Source organism: Mercenaria mercenaria, chromosome 11, assembly GCF_021730395.1.
Source record: "Mercenaria mercenaria strain notata chromosome 11, MADL_Memer_1, whole genome shotgun sequence".
Lineage (NCBI taxonomy): Eukaryota > Metazoa > Mollusca > Bivalvia > Venerida > Veneridae > Mercenaria > Mercenaria mercenaria.
The window spans coordinates 38,288,388-38,309,017 of NC_069371.1; the positions used below are offsets into that span (position 1 = coordinate 38,288,388).

The 20,630-nt window shown below is 35.2% G+C and overlaps 1 protein-coding gene across 1 annotated transcript in view; it reads right to left on the bottom strand.

The window, feature by feature from the left end:
• The window catches only part of LOC123530896 (dynein heavy chain domain-containing protein 1-like), a 161,276-nt gene that overhangs the window by 61,716 nt on the left and 78,930 nt on the right, over positions 1-20,630 (bottom strand). The window contains exons 55-66 of the mRNA XM_053518035.1: positions 18,579-18,614; positions 16,731-16,890; positions 15,355-15,640; positions 14,808-15,021; positions 14,240-14,371; positions 13,573-13,751; positions 12,977-13,151; positions 12,112-12,297; positions 11,088-11,206; positions 10,252-10,540; positions 9,931-10,098; positions 116-169 (exon numbers count right to left, since the gene is read on the bottom strand). Coding sequence (XP_053374010.1) covers positions 116-169; positions 9,931-10,098; positions 10,252-10,540; positions 11,088-11,206; positions 12,112-12,297; positions 12,977-13,151; positions 13,573-13,751; positions 14,240-14,371; positions 14,808-15,021; positions 15,355-15,640; positions 16,731-16,890; positions 18,579-18,614 — 1,998 coding nt within the window. The remainder of the gene's footprint in view (positions 1-115; positions 170-9,930; positions 10,099-10,251; positions 10,541-11,087; positions 11,207-12,111; positions 12,298-12,976; positions 13,152-13,572; positions 13,752-14,239; positions 14,372-14,807; positions 15,022-15,354; positions 15,641-16,730; positions 16,891-18,578; positions 18,615-20,630) is intronic.

Here is a 20,630-nt window from a genome sequence, read left to right on the forward strand (position 1 = left end):
AAAGAAAATCTGATTATACAGTAACTGATGATTGAATATTGCAGATGTTTTTGAAACAAATGTATTCAAATATATAATTTATGATGACACAGCAGAAAACAAGACATATTCATACCTGATGTTCTTGAAGTTCCTCGACTAGAGTCATCTACAGTTGTCCCACCTGCATCTAAAATATACATATCTGTATTAAAACAAAGATACAGTAAAAACACTAACTGATCAACGTCGCGAAGGAAACAAGCAAAATGCTCGCATTGTAATGGGTTTTGAACGACCGAAAACAAACAATATAAGAAAAACCACCGGGAGCCACATGAATTGTGCCATCCATACACAGCAACATAGTAGATCATATCACATCAGATTTGTTTTATGAAATCAAATGAAACAAAAAGTAGTAGGCCCCTAGCTGTGTTTACAAAATAATAACACTCAGGCTTTGTGTTAAAAGTGTAATAATTCAAAGTTCAGTATAATAATGACTTGTGGAATTTAAAAAAGGATAAAATATTGCCTAGTTTTTTTCAAACAATGCTCTCATGTTTTCACCTTAAACTAATAATGGAAATTATTTTAGAATTAAAATAATTTAATTTATTTTTTCTCAAATTGTTGCTCGTTAATTACCGTCTGCTAGTTTATTAAATTGTCGTCTGTTTTCGTAGATAAACTGTCATCGATATTGTTACACTTGGCTGATCTGAACTGGTTCCTATTGATACTGGTACCCAGTCGATATAATATAAATACCAATAATCTCGTGCAGTTCTCTCACATTTTGCTAGCTACACCGTCGGTAACGTCAAAACTATTTACATGTTTTGATTTATCATTGCAATGCCTCGTGGTCAAAGGCGGGAACTGATATTTCGGAGGCATCCTTGCAACAGAAATATTCTGCAGTATGCTCCTCAGGACAATGGCAAGAGGGATGCTAGGTGCAGATGCTTTAGAAGAGAATGTTGTTGACGGTGTTACCAATCTTCTGCCGGTATGTCGAAAAATAATATCACAGATTTAGTAGATTGTTTGTTGTTCAAACATAGAGCCTTAGGTTTTTTCATAATATTCACGAATGGGGTGTGGCGACGCAAATATATATCTACGCACGCGTCTACAGGCTATCCTTTTGACTCTATTTTGGCATACAATATCAGTAAACTCGGTTCCACGGTTATTCAAATTTTACTGTGTATATAACTTTTGATGACATAAGGCAACATGTACTACACTTAGCTCGCAAAATCAAAGGTGTTTTGTATACACAAATGTATAATTTGATTTAATAGTCGCTATTTTGACAGGCGTCTCTGTTCATAGTCATGATTTCCATGCTTTTTCAGTGTCAATTTAAGGTTATAAGGTAGAACTGGAGCAGGTGTCTAACAACAGTTCGTTTTTGTAAACATCATGTTTGTAAAATTAGATTTAGTTTTTGTATCCTAGCTACGATTTTCATATTTTGATATCTATAAGAATTTTGCATGTAGAGAAATATTTGTTTTGAAAACTTGTGGTACGAATGACCTAGTAATTGAACTGTATTTGACGTTTCTTTACAAACTTTACGCTCAACAGATGTTTACTTAGCGATTCAGGGTCAGCTTTAATTAAATGTTAAGGCGAGTAGATAAATTAGGTATTACAACCGAAATGCACAGTCAAAAGTCTGTATTTTGCAAGGGTTTGGTAGTTAATCTGAATAGTTATTAGCGCATTGAATGTACAGAAAAATATTAAGTTTTTTTTGAGAAATCTACTAATGAATTCATCACTTACATTTCAGTATACCAGGTATTCTTACAAAATTGATGAGATATTGCATTATATGTATAACTTCAGAGATCGCGCATTGCGTTAGAAGAAGTTATTCATTCACGAGTTATGACGATCAATTTCTTTTACGTCAAAGCACTTCAGCTCCATGGTCTAAGTCAAACAATAATTTATGGGCCATTACATGCTGGTTAAACCAGTTAACATCAGTTTTTATGCATATGTATTATGACTGTAATTTCTGTAATCGTACGTGGTTTATTCGCAAATTTGCTTACGATGTAAAGTGTACAAATTTCAACGCGCATATAAAGTCTTTAAGTAATCAAAAGTTTTCGTCTTTTTGTTCGAGCTTCCTTTCATAAAGGATCACTTCTCAGATTCTGTCAGTTTAGGAAACATAACAGTTGGAACATCTTATCTCTTACACAAACTGTCTTCTAATTTCATTGAATTGCTATGTTCACTTTAAGAGTAATAGTTAAATACGTTTCACTGAATTTAGAATAATCAATACGCAAATTTAAAATAATATTGAAACTGACCGAGTAGCCAGTCCCACTGCTAAATTTCAAGATTTCAGTCAAATGTTTCATTTCACAAAAATATTTTAGGTGAATATAGAGGAACTCACCATTTATCATACAATGAACGATCTTATTAACGGTTAATATAAATGGGTTCAATAATTAGGTCACTTCGGATCTCAGTTCACGTCATTCATGAGCAGCAGGTTCAATTTAACCATTTATAAATAGTTTACGTTATGTAGCATAGAAGTATGTCAAAACATTAAATTCACAGACGAACACAAATTAAAACTTATTTGTAGATACATGAGGACGTTGACATATCAATTAAAGTCGCTTTCATTTAACCAGGTACATAACATTTGAATGGTTTGCTAGATTTTAGAATCTGCATAAATCAAAGTTGAACACTCATAAATTGTCACATTTCTAAGATTGTACCGGTTCGTCACGATGACAATTTTACCGGTCAATCTTTGCTCGCCGTTTTTGGTCTGACAAAACTATATCATCATACAAGAATTAGGATATTTAACAATGTTATGATTTTTACAAAAAAAAAATAATATAGATTAATCCTTCCAATTAATCTTGTTTATTCTGGCTAAATTCCAATTTAATTGTTTGTTTGTAATTTTGCATCGGTTGTCATAACGCTAAGTCATTGCTATGGTATGTATCGCGAGATTTCGTAGCAGACGATAATTTATAAGTAAAGTCACGTGTTTGCCGTGCTTCCGATTTGCCATTCAGCACGAGGCCGTTTTAAGAACAAGACATAAATACCAAATATGCTAAGCGATAGTTATGCCACGTGGCAAAAAACAAGAAGTATTGGGTACCGGCAAGGTATAAGAGAAACGCCGCAGATGGGATGGAGAATGTTAGAGGTAATTTTATCGACTTCCAGCAAATTATTTGAGTCTCACGGTCTCGTGTGTCAGCAGTCATTTCGTAATAGGAAGACAGAAAATTCTGTTCTTTATTGAATGTAGTAATCAAGCTATTACCACAGATTACAATTCGGTTTCAAATTGCGGTACATAGGACCGCGTAAACAAAGGAAATGAGACTTTTTTATTACTCAGATTTTATGATGCAGAATATTAATACTACATGTTTACTTTAGAATGTTATTACTTTGCATGTTCATTCGAGCTTAACACACACAATGTATATATATATCTATATATAAAAATAAGTAGGGGCGAATTGAAGGGTGCGGTGGAGTTAGTGGATTTCACTCCTAGGTTTCAAACACCGGTACGACAGAATGTCGTTTAAACAACTGTTAATACAATATTGGTTCAATCGAACGTCGAAGGGATACGTTACATGCCTTAATTCAGCCAGACAAATTGCGTGAACTGCTGAATCCATTTAAAATTAGTCAGTATCCTATAAATCGGAATTGCGTGAAATTTTATCAAAATATTTTAAACAAATAAATTTATTGCCCACAAAAGTTAGGTCACCACGTTTGTTTATAAATTAGAATAGGGAGCTATGAGGGCACGCATTGACCGGCAGGTGACCGTAGCAAGCAGTAGGTACGTGAAAGAGCCCTTTATAGGAAATACCCGTAGAGCAGAAATTTAGTAATCAATCAGACGAACACAGTTGCAAGGGTCAGCTTTGCACAAGTAATAAACTGAAACATCGCGATCCGTATGTGCCGCGTATATATACAACGCGCGCATGGTACTTTCGTTTTACTATTAAAAGTTTAATATTTCTATCACCATTTGTGAAATGATAAAGTTTGAATTCTATAACAGTTAAAATAAGATAATGTAAGAAATACAGACACAATTCTACAAAAACGGTCGATTTTAATGAAATTGCATGCTTACGAATTTATACAGCGCGTTCTTTAATTTTTCGTTTGTCAAAAAGTAAATAAATGTAACATACTATATGCATAAAGCTCAGATGTTGGACTGCAAAATGCAAAAATCAGAATGGGAAAATATTAAATAATGAACGTATTGCAGCAATTTAAAAACTTAGCGTTAACTGCTATTTAGCAAAATTTTACACATGTTAAAAGTACATACACTGTGTAGTGCGCTTTCATTGATTAATAATGGAATGGTCCGTTATCTCGGTAGTTTTATTCAGTAAAAATAGTAATTCAGATCTAAATATAGCTAGGTAAATCATTTTGATCACCCTATTTGGCTGACGAGTCTATAAATAGAATTTTTGCGACTTAGCATAAAGTGTATTAACAGGATGTCGTAACGCTTTTGTAAGTTTGAATTGATTTTATTATTGTTGTTTTTAGAAAATATAGGGATAAGCAGTTCTTGTCAGTCAAAATAATTCGACTGTCGGATTGTTGTATGTTTGTGATTGGCAGTCCAAACGTCAAAACTGTTATATTAAGGACCAAAATAATGGTTCACAGTCATATGTAAGTTACTGGTTTTATCGCCTGCGGGTAGGCACAGTACTGTACAAATATAGGTTTATATCATCAGAACAATTTGTAATTTTTTATTTTTACATAAGGCAATGAAGAATTGAATTCCTCTTCTGATAAATTTAAGTTTTATTTGAATTTATGTCCAATTCGTGAAATAATCGGAAATTGCTTCATTTATTTTGGTCATCAGAGTGTTTGACGCGAGTAGGGATATTGCCCACATATATATTTATACGGGTGCTAGTTTCTTTATAAAAATAAATAAATAAATAAAAACATGAGCTGTCACTGGTGTTGGATGGTGCCCCACAGCGCTTTGGTCTTGTGGCCCTGGCCTTTGACCTGGTGACCCCGGGGTCGCGGGGGTCGTATACTCGATAAGTACTTTCAGCATGTGAAGTTTGAGCGTCCTGGGTGCAGTGCTTCGCGGGTAAGGCGTCTTCAGGCACAAAGTTGACGTGGCGGGCGAGCGATCTAACTAACGGTCTGACAGTTGAAAACTAATATGCATCCCTAATAATTTAAATTTTAACAATATATAAGTCTAATGTGATATTTGGTACAGCAGCATTTCAAATTATTTGAAGACGAACAGTATAATGAAACAATAAGAAAACATACAACATAATAATGTGATATTACAGTACTTTATTCAAAATCGAAGTTTTGATATTCGAGGCATTTTATAATACATTGCTAACTTGAATAGTACTTTGTATCACTTCTAAAAACTTGAACATACTTGGCCTTGTAGGGTAATACTTGGAATTTGTTTAATATAATGGTTATTGGTCCAAACTTTTCCGGACCTTGTTCTGACTAGTTGTATGGTTTTCTTTTTCTTTGTTTGTATGTTTTTCTGGACTATTTCGCGTTGGCGAAACACAATGTAACAATACAATTTAAAAACATTGTTCTCGAACGTATCAATTCGGTTCAAATCATAATGCATTCATTCGAAACTAATCGTTGTTATACTTCGGATACGATCAGTATACCTTTTGAATTTAACAACTGATTCGGCCCTAACTCATTCGAAGGCAAGTTCGAGTTGGGAAGGCCCACGATTTGTTAAAAAAGAAAAAAAAAAAAAAAAAAAAAAAAAAAATGGTAATCACGCTACTCGATATCAATTTCCGGTGATATTGCGCAAGTGCACATCTTTCCGTAGGTTTAAGACTTTTTAAAACTTTTAAACGCATAGTTTTTGTATTGGCAAGGCTACTAATTTAGCTAGAAAAGGAATCTTGGGATCCGTCTTTATGGCTAAGGGGTACCTGGTAAGTATATGGTACATGGAAATACCTGGTTACTGTATGGTACCAAATGGGTACCTGGTTTTTATATGGTACATGGAAGTACCTGGTTTGTGTATGGTACCAATGGGGTACTGGGTTCGTATATGGTACATGGAAGTACCATAAGGTTTTATGCAGGTGGCGCTCGTTGTCATATGTCATACACCCAGGATTTGCATGTCACACATTCAGTATTAATGTCATCTTTTTAACGAAGAATAATCGCAGACGTTATAAGGTTAACCCGAAGTTACCCAGTAATTTGTCCGTCGCTTGCTGGTGCAAGAGAAGTGTGTGTCTTTAGGGCTTAAAGCACGCGATACAATTGCTTGCTCTCGGATAATAACAGTTCAGTCCGTTTTGGAATATTACCATGGGATTCATTGAATGAACGTGTTCTATAACTAGTATTGTAAGAATATTTGGGGGAAATAAAAAGAAATTTAAGTTATTTCTTTGTTATTTTGTGGCGGAAAATTCTTACGTCTGGGTGCGACTAGGGCATGCCATACTGAGTTGTTAACTGTCAATTACTAAATCTTTTTGCATACTCATGGGTCCCTGACCAGCCGCCGCCATTTACCGGGGTTGGTGACACTCGTGGGTTCAAAATTCAATTTTTTCTGGTTCATTTTTTCGAGCATATAAGAATTGGCCAGAGAGCGAAAAGGGCTAGGCGTTCTTATAGTTGCTCAACCATTTACATAGGTTACATTTGTTGTTATTAGGTTTATGTTGTGCCAATGGTATCTGGTTCGTATATGGTACATGGTGTACCTGGTTATTGTATGGTACCAAAGGGGTACCTGGTTTGTATAAGGTACATGGAAGTACCTGGTTCGTATATGGTACAAAATGGGTACCGGGTTCGTATATGGTACATGGAAGTACCTGGTCCGTGTATGGTACAAAATGGGTACCGGGTTCGTATATGGTACATGGTAGTACCATATGGTACATGGAAGTACCTGGTTCGTATATGGTACAAAATGGGTACCTGGTTTGTAAATGGTACATGGAAGTACCTGGTTTTTATATGGTACCAAAGGTGGTGCCTGGTTCTACCTGGCTTTGGCGCAACGAGGTTCAAATTATCTAAGGCATGCCCGGGTCGCACCCTTTGTGAGGATTTTCAACTTCAATCGCCATTTAACGTTTGAAGTTGTAAGCCACTATGACCGTCTTACAATCCACACTTACCCTAAACGAAAAATAAACTTGTGTTTATAATCGGAAGTGTTTTGATTTTCTTTTAAACATGAAAGCTTAGGTTATATGATGGGACGTCAACCTAGGAATTCTATCCTAGAATAAATCAGTTGGATTTCAGTTTTTTCTGTTACAAACTAAGATTTATGATTTGTCTTTTGATAGTACCCGGGTGAATATTCCAATTTTGGTATTTATTTTCACCGTCACTAATGACTTGATTTATGATACAGACTTGGATTTACAGCAAACATAACATTGACGGAATTGTTTCCAGTCTTAGCGGCGGTTGTGGTTTGGGGATCAGACTTATTAAACAACTGCTGAATAATAAGTAATAAATCTAAAAGCTCTTTTGCCTCAATAGGGCAGTTATAAGTATCTTGTTCAAACTATCATGTAGTCGTCAGATTTTATTGCTTTCCTATATACGCTGAACATGTACCAGGTCGTCACGATGACATTTTTGGTTGAAGTTATTCAGATTCAGATAAGCAGCTCCTGATGTAGATCCATAGAGTTCGAACATTGTTACAATCTTAAAGAAAAGTAGCACTTATACCTCGGTTACATACAATACAGCTATTAAATCATTATGTAAAAAAATAAATAAAAAAAATCACTTACCGTTTACCTTAACAATGACCGATATCAACCCATCACATTATTTTCTTATAGTGTATGTTGTTTAGTGAAAGACGAATTTAACTTACATTACAGGCTTAAAATCCTACCCCGCTGCTATTCAATTAATTATGTTGTGTGTATGCAACCATGATTATAATAGGCACGTACCACTGTTGCACGCAAAACTAATGGTATTTCATACAGAATTATAAAATAGACTCTATTTTGACAGGTGTCACTGTTCATAGTCGGGATTTTCTTGCTTTTTTAGTTACGATTCAAGGTTAAAATGTAGGACGGGAGCAGGGCTTTAAATTAATTTCACAAACTGCACGGGTTTTTCATTAACATACGGGTTTCGTCATAAATAAACTGTTAGACGGCTGTCGAAAAAATTGTGCTACCCGAGACAAGCGGGCTCTATCGACAAAGTTTTTAATAAAGGTCAAATGCGACTGCTTCCCGTGCACGATATACGAGGAATACGAGTTGAAAATATGTTAGACTTTGTTTATTGTGTCATACTTTGGTTTGTTTATGTGAGCAAACGATTAACATACAAATTGATCAAGTTTCAGACTTGTCCGTAGTTGAGAACAAATATGCGTATATAAAATTTCAAAACAATGAAATATGTATCTATCAAAACCCGTTATTTCAGAATTAAGGAGTAGAAATCGGGTCACATAAATTTTGCTATAGGCGCAGACAAAATGTCTTCTGTATGTGCATTAATTATCTCAATTAATAGTGAAATGATCGTAAATTCAGGACTTCTTCTGGAGTAAAATGTCAGTTTTTTCTTTTTTTGCCGTTTCAGCCAAATCTTTAAAAGGGGAGCTTGTACTGTCTAATTGTTGATGCAAGTTATATCAAATCATAGCTTTGTAAGTTTAGATTTAGTAATATATGGCCTACCGCAAGTTAGTTTATTCAGGTGGCAAATTCATTATAATTAGGCTCGATATTGATGCTGTGCCACATTTTGTTTCGGTCAGATGGAATACAGTATAAGAAAGTAGGACTACAGTTTTTTGGTGATTACATAAGATGCGATTTTTTAAAGAAAAGTTTGAAAGGCCGTAGAATTTTGGCGGATAAATTATAAATTTATTGTGGCGTTAAAATTCTGTCGGCCGTGAGGTGAGCGGATACGGTGTCTGTATGTTTGCATTCAAGTTGCGTACTTTGGGGTATCATATGTTTACCAGTTTGTGTTAACTGGATAGTAAAAGGTTTTGCCCTAGTACTTGGCAATTCCTAGTGATGCGTATGTTGCGTTGCTCTCAGTGGTGTCACTTTGCCTTGCCTTGCCTTGCCTTTCATTGAGTCGTGTTGCGGTTTCGCTCATTCTCGGTGAAACCCGAAATGGGTGGAATGGTAGCTCGACGTTCAATTGAAATTGTTGTGTGTTTGCATTTCAGTGATACCTGTTATAAAGTGCAAAGTGTCTTGTGTTGCTTTGCCTTTGAGTGACACCTGTTACAAAGTACAAAGTGTCTTGCGTTACTTTGCGTTGTTTGAGTGATACCTGTTACAAAGTACAAAGTGTCTTGCATTGCTTTGCCTTGTGGTCCGTTGTGTTATATTGCCTCGCTTTACATTGGCTAGGGTTGTGCATTTGACCGCATCCCGGTGACACCCGGGCTGGGTTGGATTCACAATTCGAAGTTTGATGGATTGCGCAGTTGCGTTGTTTTTGCAAGCCTTGGGTTGGTGCGTCTGTTCTCCTCTCGGTCGACGGATTTTGCTGTGCTTTTAACGACTCTACACGGTGAGACCCTTGTTGAGTCATGAGCGGCCGATCAACTCCCAATATTGTCAATATACTTTTACTGAATTTAATTAAATTATTACAAAATGTATCATGCGTATGTTTAACTATCGTTGTAAGTATCAATGCATATTCTTGATGAATAAAGAGTGTTGTATGAGATAATTGGTTTTTAATTTGAGTAATAAAATAATTATTTCTATACTCAATATGAATACATCTATGTATTTTCGGTAATTTCTGAGCATTAGGAACCAGAGTATAGATGTGACAATATAAACTTACCACGAGGTGTACCAGCAAGAGTTTCAGTCTCAGTTTCAGTCTCTGAAGCTTCTGATGAATCAGATTCTATCTCAGTTTCATATTCACTCTCTGAGATGGCTCCGGGTCCAAGATCCCCTGGTTCCCGAGCTGATGTCTGAGCACTCTCACCAGAGTCCTCTTTGTCTTCTAAAAATAGAACATTTAAGATGGCTGAATGTAGGATGAAAGTATAGATGCATATATGGATTGGTACTTTTACCTTTCAGGTTTACACAGCAACTGTTTTGTTTCTTTTCTTATTTAATTATATCAAAATATTTCACAAAGCAAAAAAATTACCTATATCTATAGGTAGAGATTGATTGGCTATGTCTGAATTATCTTCAGATGATTCCTTCTTTGATGACCCTTGTGATGACCTTGACCCTCGGGATGCTCTCGAGGCCCTGGATGTACTTTTGGAATCTAAAGATTTAGGACTGTCAGAGCTTCCTTGTTGTTCCCCTTCTAGTGAATGTTTCCCTTCAGATCCTTCCTCATCCTCATCCATTTCTCCTTGGTCACCTTCTGTGTCTGAAGGGGTTACAGGTGCAGGTGCAAGAGGGGTCCCTCGAGGGGAAGTGTGACCCTGAAAATGACATGTTTTCATTTTCATCTCCTTCATTTATATCAGTGTACATAATCTTCCAACAAACAGCACAAATTATTAAGTAATATCTCCATAACCTATTTCATTCAATGATGGTTGTTGGAAAGCAGCCCCTGACTATACATGGTAAGCAAGTCAGCCAAAGTTTGCTTCCCACATTAAATGAATACAACTGAACCCTTAAAATGAGCTTATACAGTTTATGATAAAGTGAGAAGGGTACTTAAAAGGGAAGGAAAGTTCCTTGAAAAAGAATTTTTGTTGATTTTTAATGGGGGAGTTAAACAGAAGTTTCTGTAATCTGCAACTGAGTTGTTAAAAGAAAAACGTTGAAAGTGGAAAATGACCTCTAGTGTACCTTTACATACTAATCACCCACCTTGATCCTTCAGCAAAATGTAATGGAATGGTATCTCAATGTGTTAATCAAGGTACTACAAAATTAATTTACCTGAAGTTTGTTCATCAGACTGGCACAAAATTTAGCAAAATAAAATGAAAATAATACTAAAACTATTTCACATACTGCTGACTGTGAGAAGGTTTCCTCTGAGATGGCAGCCATTTCTACTTTAGGATCATCTCTTGGACTACAAAACTGCTTCACTACAATCTCTTCTAGAATCCTTCCAAACCACTGAGTATCTGTAATATGTTAGTCACTGTTACTGTCTTTTTTTCTCAAAAGGAAGTTCTTATACTACCACATGTAAGGTTTCTGTTTATTCTAAAGCTTAAACTGACATTTTAAGCATTGGAAAATAATATACAAGAGGGCATGCATGGCCCTAGATCACTCGCCTGAATATCACAGATCAAATGGGTATAAATTGGTATAAATAAAGATTTTCTGATATTTCACCTATCAACCTAGTTTTTGACCCAGGTGAATCAGTTCTGAAACTCTTCTAGATTTTATAAAGACAACCATTCTGACCCAGTTTCATGTAGATCAGGTAGAAAGTATGCCTCTACAGTGTTAGGAATGTGAAATAAGGTGAATTAGATTTATTCAAGATGCAGTCTGATTTTACTACAGCAATCTTGCCCATGAATCACACTTGAGTGACATCTTGTAGCTATTAACATTCTGGGTAAGTTTCATAAAGACTGCTCAACACATTCCTGCTTATGAGTAAAGAATGTGAAATATGTCAATTTTGACTAATACAAGGGCAATACCCTTGGTATAAGTTCCAAGATCTAGTAGTTATACAATTTCCATGTAAGTTTTGAAGATTGCTCAAGAAATGTGTTAACAATACGATATATGCCAAGTTTGACTAATGCAAGGGCCATAACTATGGTTTTGTAAAAGCAATATTGCCCTTTATCAAATCTGATAGATTCTGTAGCCATATACAGTCTGTAAGTTTCACTTAAATTGCTCAAAAAAGAAGATGTCTAATGTGTTAACAGTAAAATTGTTGAAGAACATACTGAAAGATGACAAAATACAAAAGGTGATTTCAACAGCTCACCACTGAGCACTTTGTGGTAAGGGGAGCTAAAAACTACATACCAAACAGTAATTATAATAAAAAACTAACCTTCATCTGTCACTAGCCTATCAGAGAATGTTCTTGTGCACTCATGACACCAGAGTTGAGCTATGACCTTCATCATGGGTGGGGAAGCTCCTTTCTCCTCTGTCTGGTTACTGCTACTGCCCCCTATACTCACACGTCCTCTAGAATCCTGGGATGTGGCTCTAGAAGTAGTTTGACTGCCCCTCTCTGCAAGATAAAACGTTTTTTGTATAGTTTAAAGTCCCAGACAAAAATTAGGTCACACGGCAGCTTCCAAGTTTTCAATTGCTGAGGAAGACCCAACAGCAGTATTTCAGGTATGGTTGAGCACCTGGGTAAGAACATAAACCTTCAGCAAGCCAGCTGCATGACTTCCTTGCAAGACTACCCAAACAGGGCTCAAACGCAGTGGCAATGGAATTATTGGAACGTGATTTACAAGGTCATATATACATAGGACCTATCCCTGTGTTTGCACTGTCTGTGTAACTTACCAGTATGTGACCAATAATAATAAACACTAGAGACAGGATAAAGTCTGCCTTAAAATTGAAAGCTTTTCTTTTACAAACCACAGTCTGGGTAAGAAAAATTCCTTTTTAAAATCTCTCAATCAATAAGAAGGCTAGCAATACAGACAGACACACTTTCATCACAGAAACATTGGTGTAAGCATTTGCTGATGTTGAAATACATGCAGATACATTGTACTTTATCAGTCAACAGCTCTAATTGTTCAGTCATCGCACAGATTCAAACCAAAGTTGTTGCATGGCCAAATATGGAATATATTGGACTGTCATGTGGTACAGATGTGAAGCACCGACTGGAAGAGAAAAATAGGTTTAGTATAAGTTAAAATATTATATCAATGTGCAATACTTACTGTCTTTCTTAATCTTCATCATCTTTCTTGTCCTTGACCTTGGAGACATGAGGAGTATACCCTGAACCACTCTGGAGATGTCGTGTAGAGAAAACACGTAGTGGGCATGGGAAGGTGTCGGCTTAAAACGTTCCTTTACACGTTGATACAACTCTAGTAACCCAAGAGTCAATGCCTGTTCGGTAAAAATGTTAATACAATTAAAGTGGGCAATAACTTTGTAGCTTTCATACACTAAATCTCCACTTATTCATTTTTGAACTGTACACTTTACCTTATGAAAACAATGGGAATTTCAATTTGTATTACCTAATTAAATGTGTCAATTATTACTAACAATTATATATGATATGAAATTTGGACCTGCTTATCATATAGGAAACATAATAATGTTAGCCTTTTAAGTCCAACTTTTTAAAAATGTCCTTTCAGTCTTTTCAGTACTTTCATTACCATGATATCAAACATAATAAACTTAATGCGGTCATAAAAACTTTCCTGACAGGCCTTAAAGTGGCCCATAGGAATTTGACAGTTATAATTAGTTATAAACTGTTTTAAACAATCTAATCTGCTTAATTTTGTTTGGTCATTACCCTTGCAAATTCAAAGTGGTGTTCTACAGAATAAGTTGGGAACTCCTCAAGCCAATGTTGTATGTTTCTTCCAAATGTTGAGAGTATACCATCAGCTGTCGGGAAGAATAGCGTTATGTTCATAAAGAGACGGGTCAGCCGGCTTGACATCACGTGACACGATTCTCCCATCCCTACACCTGTAACAAATGTTATTGATTTTTGTTACTGTCTAAGAACTACAGCAAGTACTGCATCCTGAGAAAAACACAGTTCATCAAAATAAATGTCAGTTAGGCAAATAAATACACAATGGAAAACCTATACTTTTAAACACAATCTACACGCCTTAAAACTAGAACTCTTCATTCAAGTTCTTCATTTGAGGTTGGTTTATACATTATGGCTATGTGTAACAATCACAGTCAAACTTGTGTATAAAGACAACACTAAGGAGAGTCAAAAAGTGGCCTGTATTTGCAGGTCTGTGGACGCAGGCAAAAATACACTGTAAATGCGATCCGTAGACCAACGCTTTACCTACTGAGCTAAGGGGGCGGGTAAAATCTTAGACAAAACAAGCGGTTTCTAGAAACAAGCAGCATTTGTTCATAGGTGCTCTTTAACACAGACTTGACTGTATCACATAAAATTAATGAATTATAGAAAGAGTTTTGCTGAGGTATACCAGGACACGCAGGTTGTGTAGCGGCAGCTAGAACCATAGCTTCACTCATCTCCTGGAACTGTTGTCTCTGACGATCATACACACCTCCCTGGGACAACATCTGTGTCAACAACTCTAGTGGTGGCTGGTATCCTACAGAGCAAATTTAGAAATTCTCATTTGTTACTGATAACAATCATTAAAATGCTCCTTAAAATGAGCCGCTCTCAAGCTTGCTTCCTGGGGAAAAAATCACAACTACAGGGGTCTTAAGTGCATCGTATGGGCTTGAACCTGCAACCCCTAGGCTAAAAGACCAATTTTTACTCTCTAAAACTGTTTTAAAAATGCCAATTTACCATTTGTTTTATTATTATTCAAATATTACAGAACAACAGTACTGTTTGTAATTTTACTGACTGTGCAGGCCAAACTGGCAAAAATTGGTCAAGATCATATAAAGCCATGAAATTAAAAGAAACTTAAAAGAAACAAAAGAAAAATCCTTTATCTCCCAGCCTGGCAAAGTTATAAATAGATCTTTTGTCACATACAGCAAATCTGCTGTTCTAAAAATAGTATCACTAACCCTGCTGTTTTGAGGCAGTGTTAAGATCATCTATAAAGAATAGATGTTTCTGCACAGTTTGGGAACTAGGTGCTGCCTGACCAGATGTGATTACATTCAAGGCTTTACTCTTCAGTTCTATAATATGTGCCATCAGAGATTCTTGGAAAATAGCAGACGTCATTCCTGGAGACATTGTTATAGTTGTAGAAGTCTGTTTTGGCAAAACCATGTTCTGTAAATGAAAAATTAAGGTGTTTTTTATTATTTCTAAATTCAGGGGTGACTAAGTTTGTATAATCAAGTAAAAAAAATACTTAGGACAAGACACCCCATTTCTTTTATATCAAATAATCTTATAACATGACAGTCTCAAACCATTAATCTATATGTAGAATTGAAATTTTTGCATTCTGAAGATGAACATTTCCTCTAAGGAAGTCCCAAAATACACCAAAATTAAACAGCTAATAAATTTTCTTTTTTTCTGTGCCACTGTAAGTGCATTTTGAAAGGCATATCACTTGAGTGTCATTTTAGAAAAAGAAATACAAAAGAAAGTACTTACATGTATAAGTGAAGATTTTCCGACTCCTGGCTGTCCAGTGAGTAACACAGGCTGGTGCGAGTTAACCAGTAACTCTATAAGAAAAGTGTACTTCTCAACCTCCGGGGTCACAATGTACCCTCCAATGTTCTTTGATCTTTCCTGAGCTTTTTGAGTCCATCGCACAAAAGATCCTGTACTTTCATCTAGTGTGTAGTCAAACACTGTACCAGGCAGAGGGATGCGGACTGGGTTTGAAGCTCGGTACAACACGTCATGGGCAAACTTGCTGAATTTCTCACGATGCCTGTAAAAGAAAACAAAATTGATATCCACAGCTCTATATGGACCACTGTTACATCCAGATACACAATAATTTTAAGAAAAATTTGGCCTTTTTACTTTTTTTATCTGGAAGACATTTATAAAATGAATTGGAGCTCTTCAAATGAAGTTTAATATAACAAAAAAAAAAACCAAGAGAACCGCCTTGCGGGTGCAGATGCTCATCTGATTTTTTTTGTCTCTGTATAATAGAAATATTGTCATACCATGATTTTCTAAGTCCAAAAGGGGCCATAATTCTTGCAAAAAAGCAATGTAGGGTTATGGTACTTGCTGTGCAGAGTCAGCTTTTAATGGTAAATAACTGCTCCAAGTTTTAAAGCAATAGCTTTGACAATTAAGGAGAAAAGTTGACCTAAACGCAAAACTTAACCAAGAAATCTGATATTTTCTAGTCCAAAAGGGACCATAATTCTTGTATAAAGCAGGATGGAGTTATGTTTCTTGCTGTACAGAATTAGCTTTTGATGGTGAACAAGTTTTGCAAGTTTTAAATCAATAGCTTTGATAGTTTAGGAGAAAAGCTGACCTTAACACAAAATTTAACCAAGAAATCTGATTTTCTAAGTCCAAAAGGGGCCATAATTCTTGCAAAAAGCTGGATGGAGTTAAGTTTCTTGCTGTACAGAGTAAGGTTTTGATGGTGAACAAGTGTTGCAAGATTTAAAGCAATAGCTTTGATAGGTTAGGAGAAAAATTGACCTAAACATAAAACTTAACCAAGAAATCTGATAAAAAGCAGGATGGAGTTATGTTTCTTGCTGTACAGAGTCAGCTATTGATAGTGAACAAGTGTTGTAACTTTTAAAGCAATAGCTTTGATAGTTCAGGAGAAAAGCTGACCTAAACATAAAACTTAACCAGGCAATGGCGATGCCGACGCCAATCAAGTGATGACAATAACTCATCTTTTTTTTTCAAATCAGATGAGCTAAAAACTATCTAAGAGACTATCATTGCAGATACAAACTGCAATAAAATTCAATGTAATTAGGCAAATTACTAATTCTCCCTACAAAAAACAATGGTGCTAGTTTTGATAAAATTATTACCTATCATGAAGGTGACCACCAAATGCCCAGATGTATGCCAGGGCAAACATTCCCTTCATCTTCTCTATATAGTTTGAGATATTATTCTCTATCTGAGAACTGCTCGTCATCCTCGAGTTAGTTCCTCCCATACTGCTTGGTGTAGCAACTTTAGCTGGATCTATAAACAAACCAATCAACATGCTTTCAACTCTCATAGTAGAAATATTTCCCAAGTATCAAAAAGAAAATTGTAATTAGAAACTTTCTTTACATCTGAAAAACATTTAACTGCTATAATCAAATGCATTCACCACCAGCTTCTCCCAGACAAATTCTAAAGTAACAAATAAAATGCACTAAAGCATGTATTACCAGTAATTTTAAACAGTAAAATGTTATTTATGTTACATGTTACAGTTGGGGAACAGTCTCAAAACTTGAGCATCTGACTGGTTCATACTGAACTCATTCTTGCAATGCAATGAATTATGACAAGGCAGTATTCCAAAACTGGTCTACAAACTCAGTTTTAATAATCTCAGAGCCAAGTCTACCAGGAAAAGAAATATTTAACTTTATAACAGAGCAGTAATAATTTCTATGTTTGCCATATTTAATTTGGTTCTAATTCCATGCCCTCTCAATACATATAAAATATAAGGAATGTCACAGTACGTAATATATACCATACATTTTTTGTAATTAAATTCTGCACCAGTCTGTGTCAACGTTTTCTCCAAGAAACAGAAAAGTTCAATGTTTATATAAGAAAAATCAGAAGTGATCAAGAAGAAAAAAGTTTTATAAAACATAAAACAAAAGAAAGCAAGAGCAATTTTTTTCAAAAACTGGTGCTTAGGTCACTTCAGATTGCTTTGTGTTGATGCAAAAAGCAAAGTGCAACATAAATTCAAGCAAATTTAGCATTACAAAATATTGTAATATACTTTTAATGACTTTTAATGATAGACATTTGGAAGTAGAAATATTTGAAAGACAAACAGAAGTGGAAAAAGTATCTGCTTGAAATGAAACCTGTTATATTATTGGTTTCCCAGTTAAACACATTATGAAAGTTAACTGTTGTTTTTTTCTTCTTAATGAAAAGTTTCATCCATAACAGCTATCCTAAAATTCGATCCGAAAAGACAGGTAAAACAAAAAGGAATATGTGCAAAGAGAACTGCATTGACACATTGCTCAGATTTACCATTTCTTAATAGGTCTGTGCATTTAGATATATCATTATTAAAGCATTTAAATTCATACTTCTACATACACTTATTTAACTGAATTTACAGTGGAACCTGTCTTAACAGACACCTGTATTATACAGCCACTTGATTTAAGCAGCCAGTCAGCTGATTGCCCAAACTGACTTTCTTGTTCTAATTTAAACTTATCTTAAGCAGCCATTTGCCTTAAAGCAGTGGAAATGTATTACTCCCTTGGATGGCTGCTTCATACAGGTTTGACCAAAATCATTCAAAAGATTATCCGAGAATTTTTTTTATTTGGTTCTGACAATTATAAACTTAACTATACAGATGCTTAATAAGCAAAATAAAAATGTCATGTACATGTACATAATCAGGCACCTACTTTTATAATAGTAACTGCATTAGAATAACAAATATATTATAAATGTGTTGTTTTTTTATGAAAACTGAAAGAAAAAAACTGAAGCGTTCAGTGCATTTGAATCTAAGGGAGAAAACTCAACAAGGGAAAGAAACAGGACTTGATTTATTAAATTGTTTAGTAATATCTACACTATACTTTAAAAAAAGCCTAACTAATTGAAAAAAAAAGAAATGTCTAAACACTAGAAGGAAAGATGAGATGTGTGTAGGTGCAGTTATTTACCCAGATGCCTGGAAATTATGATCAATTTTGTTTCCTCTGAAAATAATAGTCATATACCAATTACAAAATGTCAGTATTAGAAATGAACCCTCCTTTATCAGTGAAAAGTCCTGTAAAATCATAAATGAAATAAAAAAAAGTAAAGTAACACTACCCCTACACCTATTATACAAAGAAAATTGAAAGTGTGACTTTATTACGATATAAAATCATTGTTTGTATGTTATAATATTTACATTCACTATGTATTTTGTACAGAAAGGAAAGAAAAATGTTTATATTAACAATTACGGTACAACAACATTAAGGGCAACCCTTCCTGCGAAAATTACACACTCAATCTGACGTCATTCACAAAAACATTAACATTACAAACTGGTATTGTTCAAAAAGAAAAAAAGTCTTTCAAAATAAGCAAACAAAATTTTGGATATATCATTTCATAATTAAAATTCCAAAAATGAAAAACTTCTACTTCAGCTTCCTCAGAAAAAATTCTGTGTTATTTCTAAAAATAAAATGAATCTCTACTTTTCCTTTCCCACAGAAAAAGAACGTTCAATGACAAAATTAAAATAAAAAGTGTAGGAATTTTTTCTCATCATGGATAGTTACAAAGATGAAAATTTCACCACTCTAGTCATTTATCTTATTTCACTTTAAACCCTTACCATGCTGGACACGACTGATTCTGTCTTTGCGATCAGTGTAGATCATGATCAGCCTGCACATCCGTGCAGTCTGTTCATGATCTGCACTGTTCGCTTCAGTCAGTAACTTTTTGGTAAGCACCCCTTTTAACAGTTAATGGTACTGTCCCAATTGGAAGATGGACAAGTTCATTATAGAAATTTAGCAGGTAAGGGTTAAACAATTAAGCTGCTAAAGCTCTACCTGCCCTCTATATTCTAGTAAACATTATAACAAATAATCATGCAAACACATGCATGAACTAATATCAGTTTACAAGCAATTTGCCCTTTTTCAAAAAGTCTGCGTTTATTAACCCAGCTAATAATAGCTTTATGTTTCTATTCTTTTTCTACTTATTAAGTAACACAGATAACAAGAGCTGTCTCCATAGGATGACACATGCCCCCGATGGCACTTTGAATGAATAGTTATGGCTGATGTTAGAGTAAAGGACCTTTGACCTACGGACCTGGGTCTTGCGCGCGACACGTCGTCTTACTGTGGTACACATTCATGCCCATTAATTTTAAAATCCATGCATGAATGACAAAGATATGGACCGGACACGCCCATCAATGCACTATCATGAAATATGACCTTTAACGTCTAAGTGTGACCTTGACCTTTGAGCTACGGACATGGGTCTTACGCGCGACACGTTGTCTTACTGTGGTACACATTCATGCCAAGTTATTTGAAAATCCATCCATGGATGACAAAGATATGGACCGGACACAAATGCACTATCATGAAAAATGACCTTTAACGTCTAAGTGTGACCTTGACCTTTGAGCTACGGACCTGGGTCTTGCGCGCGACACGTCGTCTTACTGTGGTACACATTCATGCCAAGTTATTTGAAAATCCATCCATGGATGACAAAGATATGGACCGGACACAAAAATTGCGAACAGACTGACATACCGACAGACGGTTCAAAAACTATATGTCTCCCTTCGGGGGCATAAAAATCGCAATTTCTATTCACTCATTAGGTACTATGCTAGTTGAAAGTATAGATCAATGTACTGAATTACTGAACACTGTCATGCTGAGGAATAATTCCAACAACATTCATAAGGTTAATGTAAATTTAACATAAAGCCTAGTATTTTGCAATGGTAAATAAAACCCCGGCATCATGCTTTTTTATCTAAAATGCACAACGGATATACATGGCTGTTCCAAAGAAATGAAACAAATCCACATGGCTCAGTCTTTACTAGGTGAAAAAATTCTCCACTTCACGATTTCAATAAAAAAAACACAAAAACTTTCAAAATTTCAATAGCATGTTTAAAATTACATGCTACGGTCTCAATTGATCTATTATAAAAATTTGGTCACATTGAAATTTAC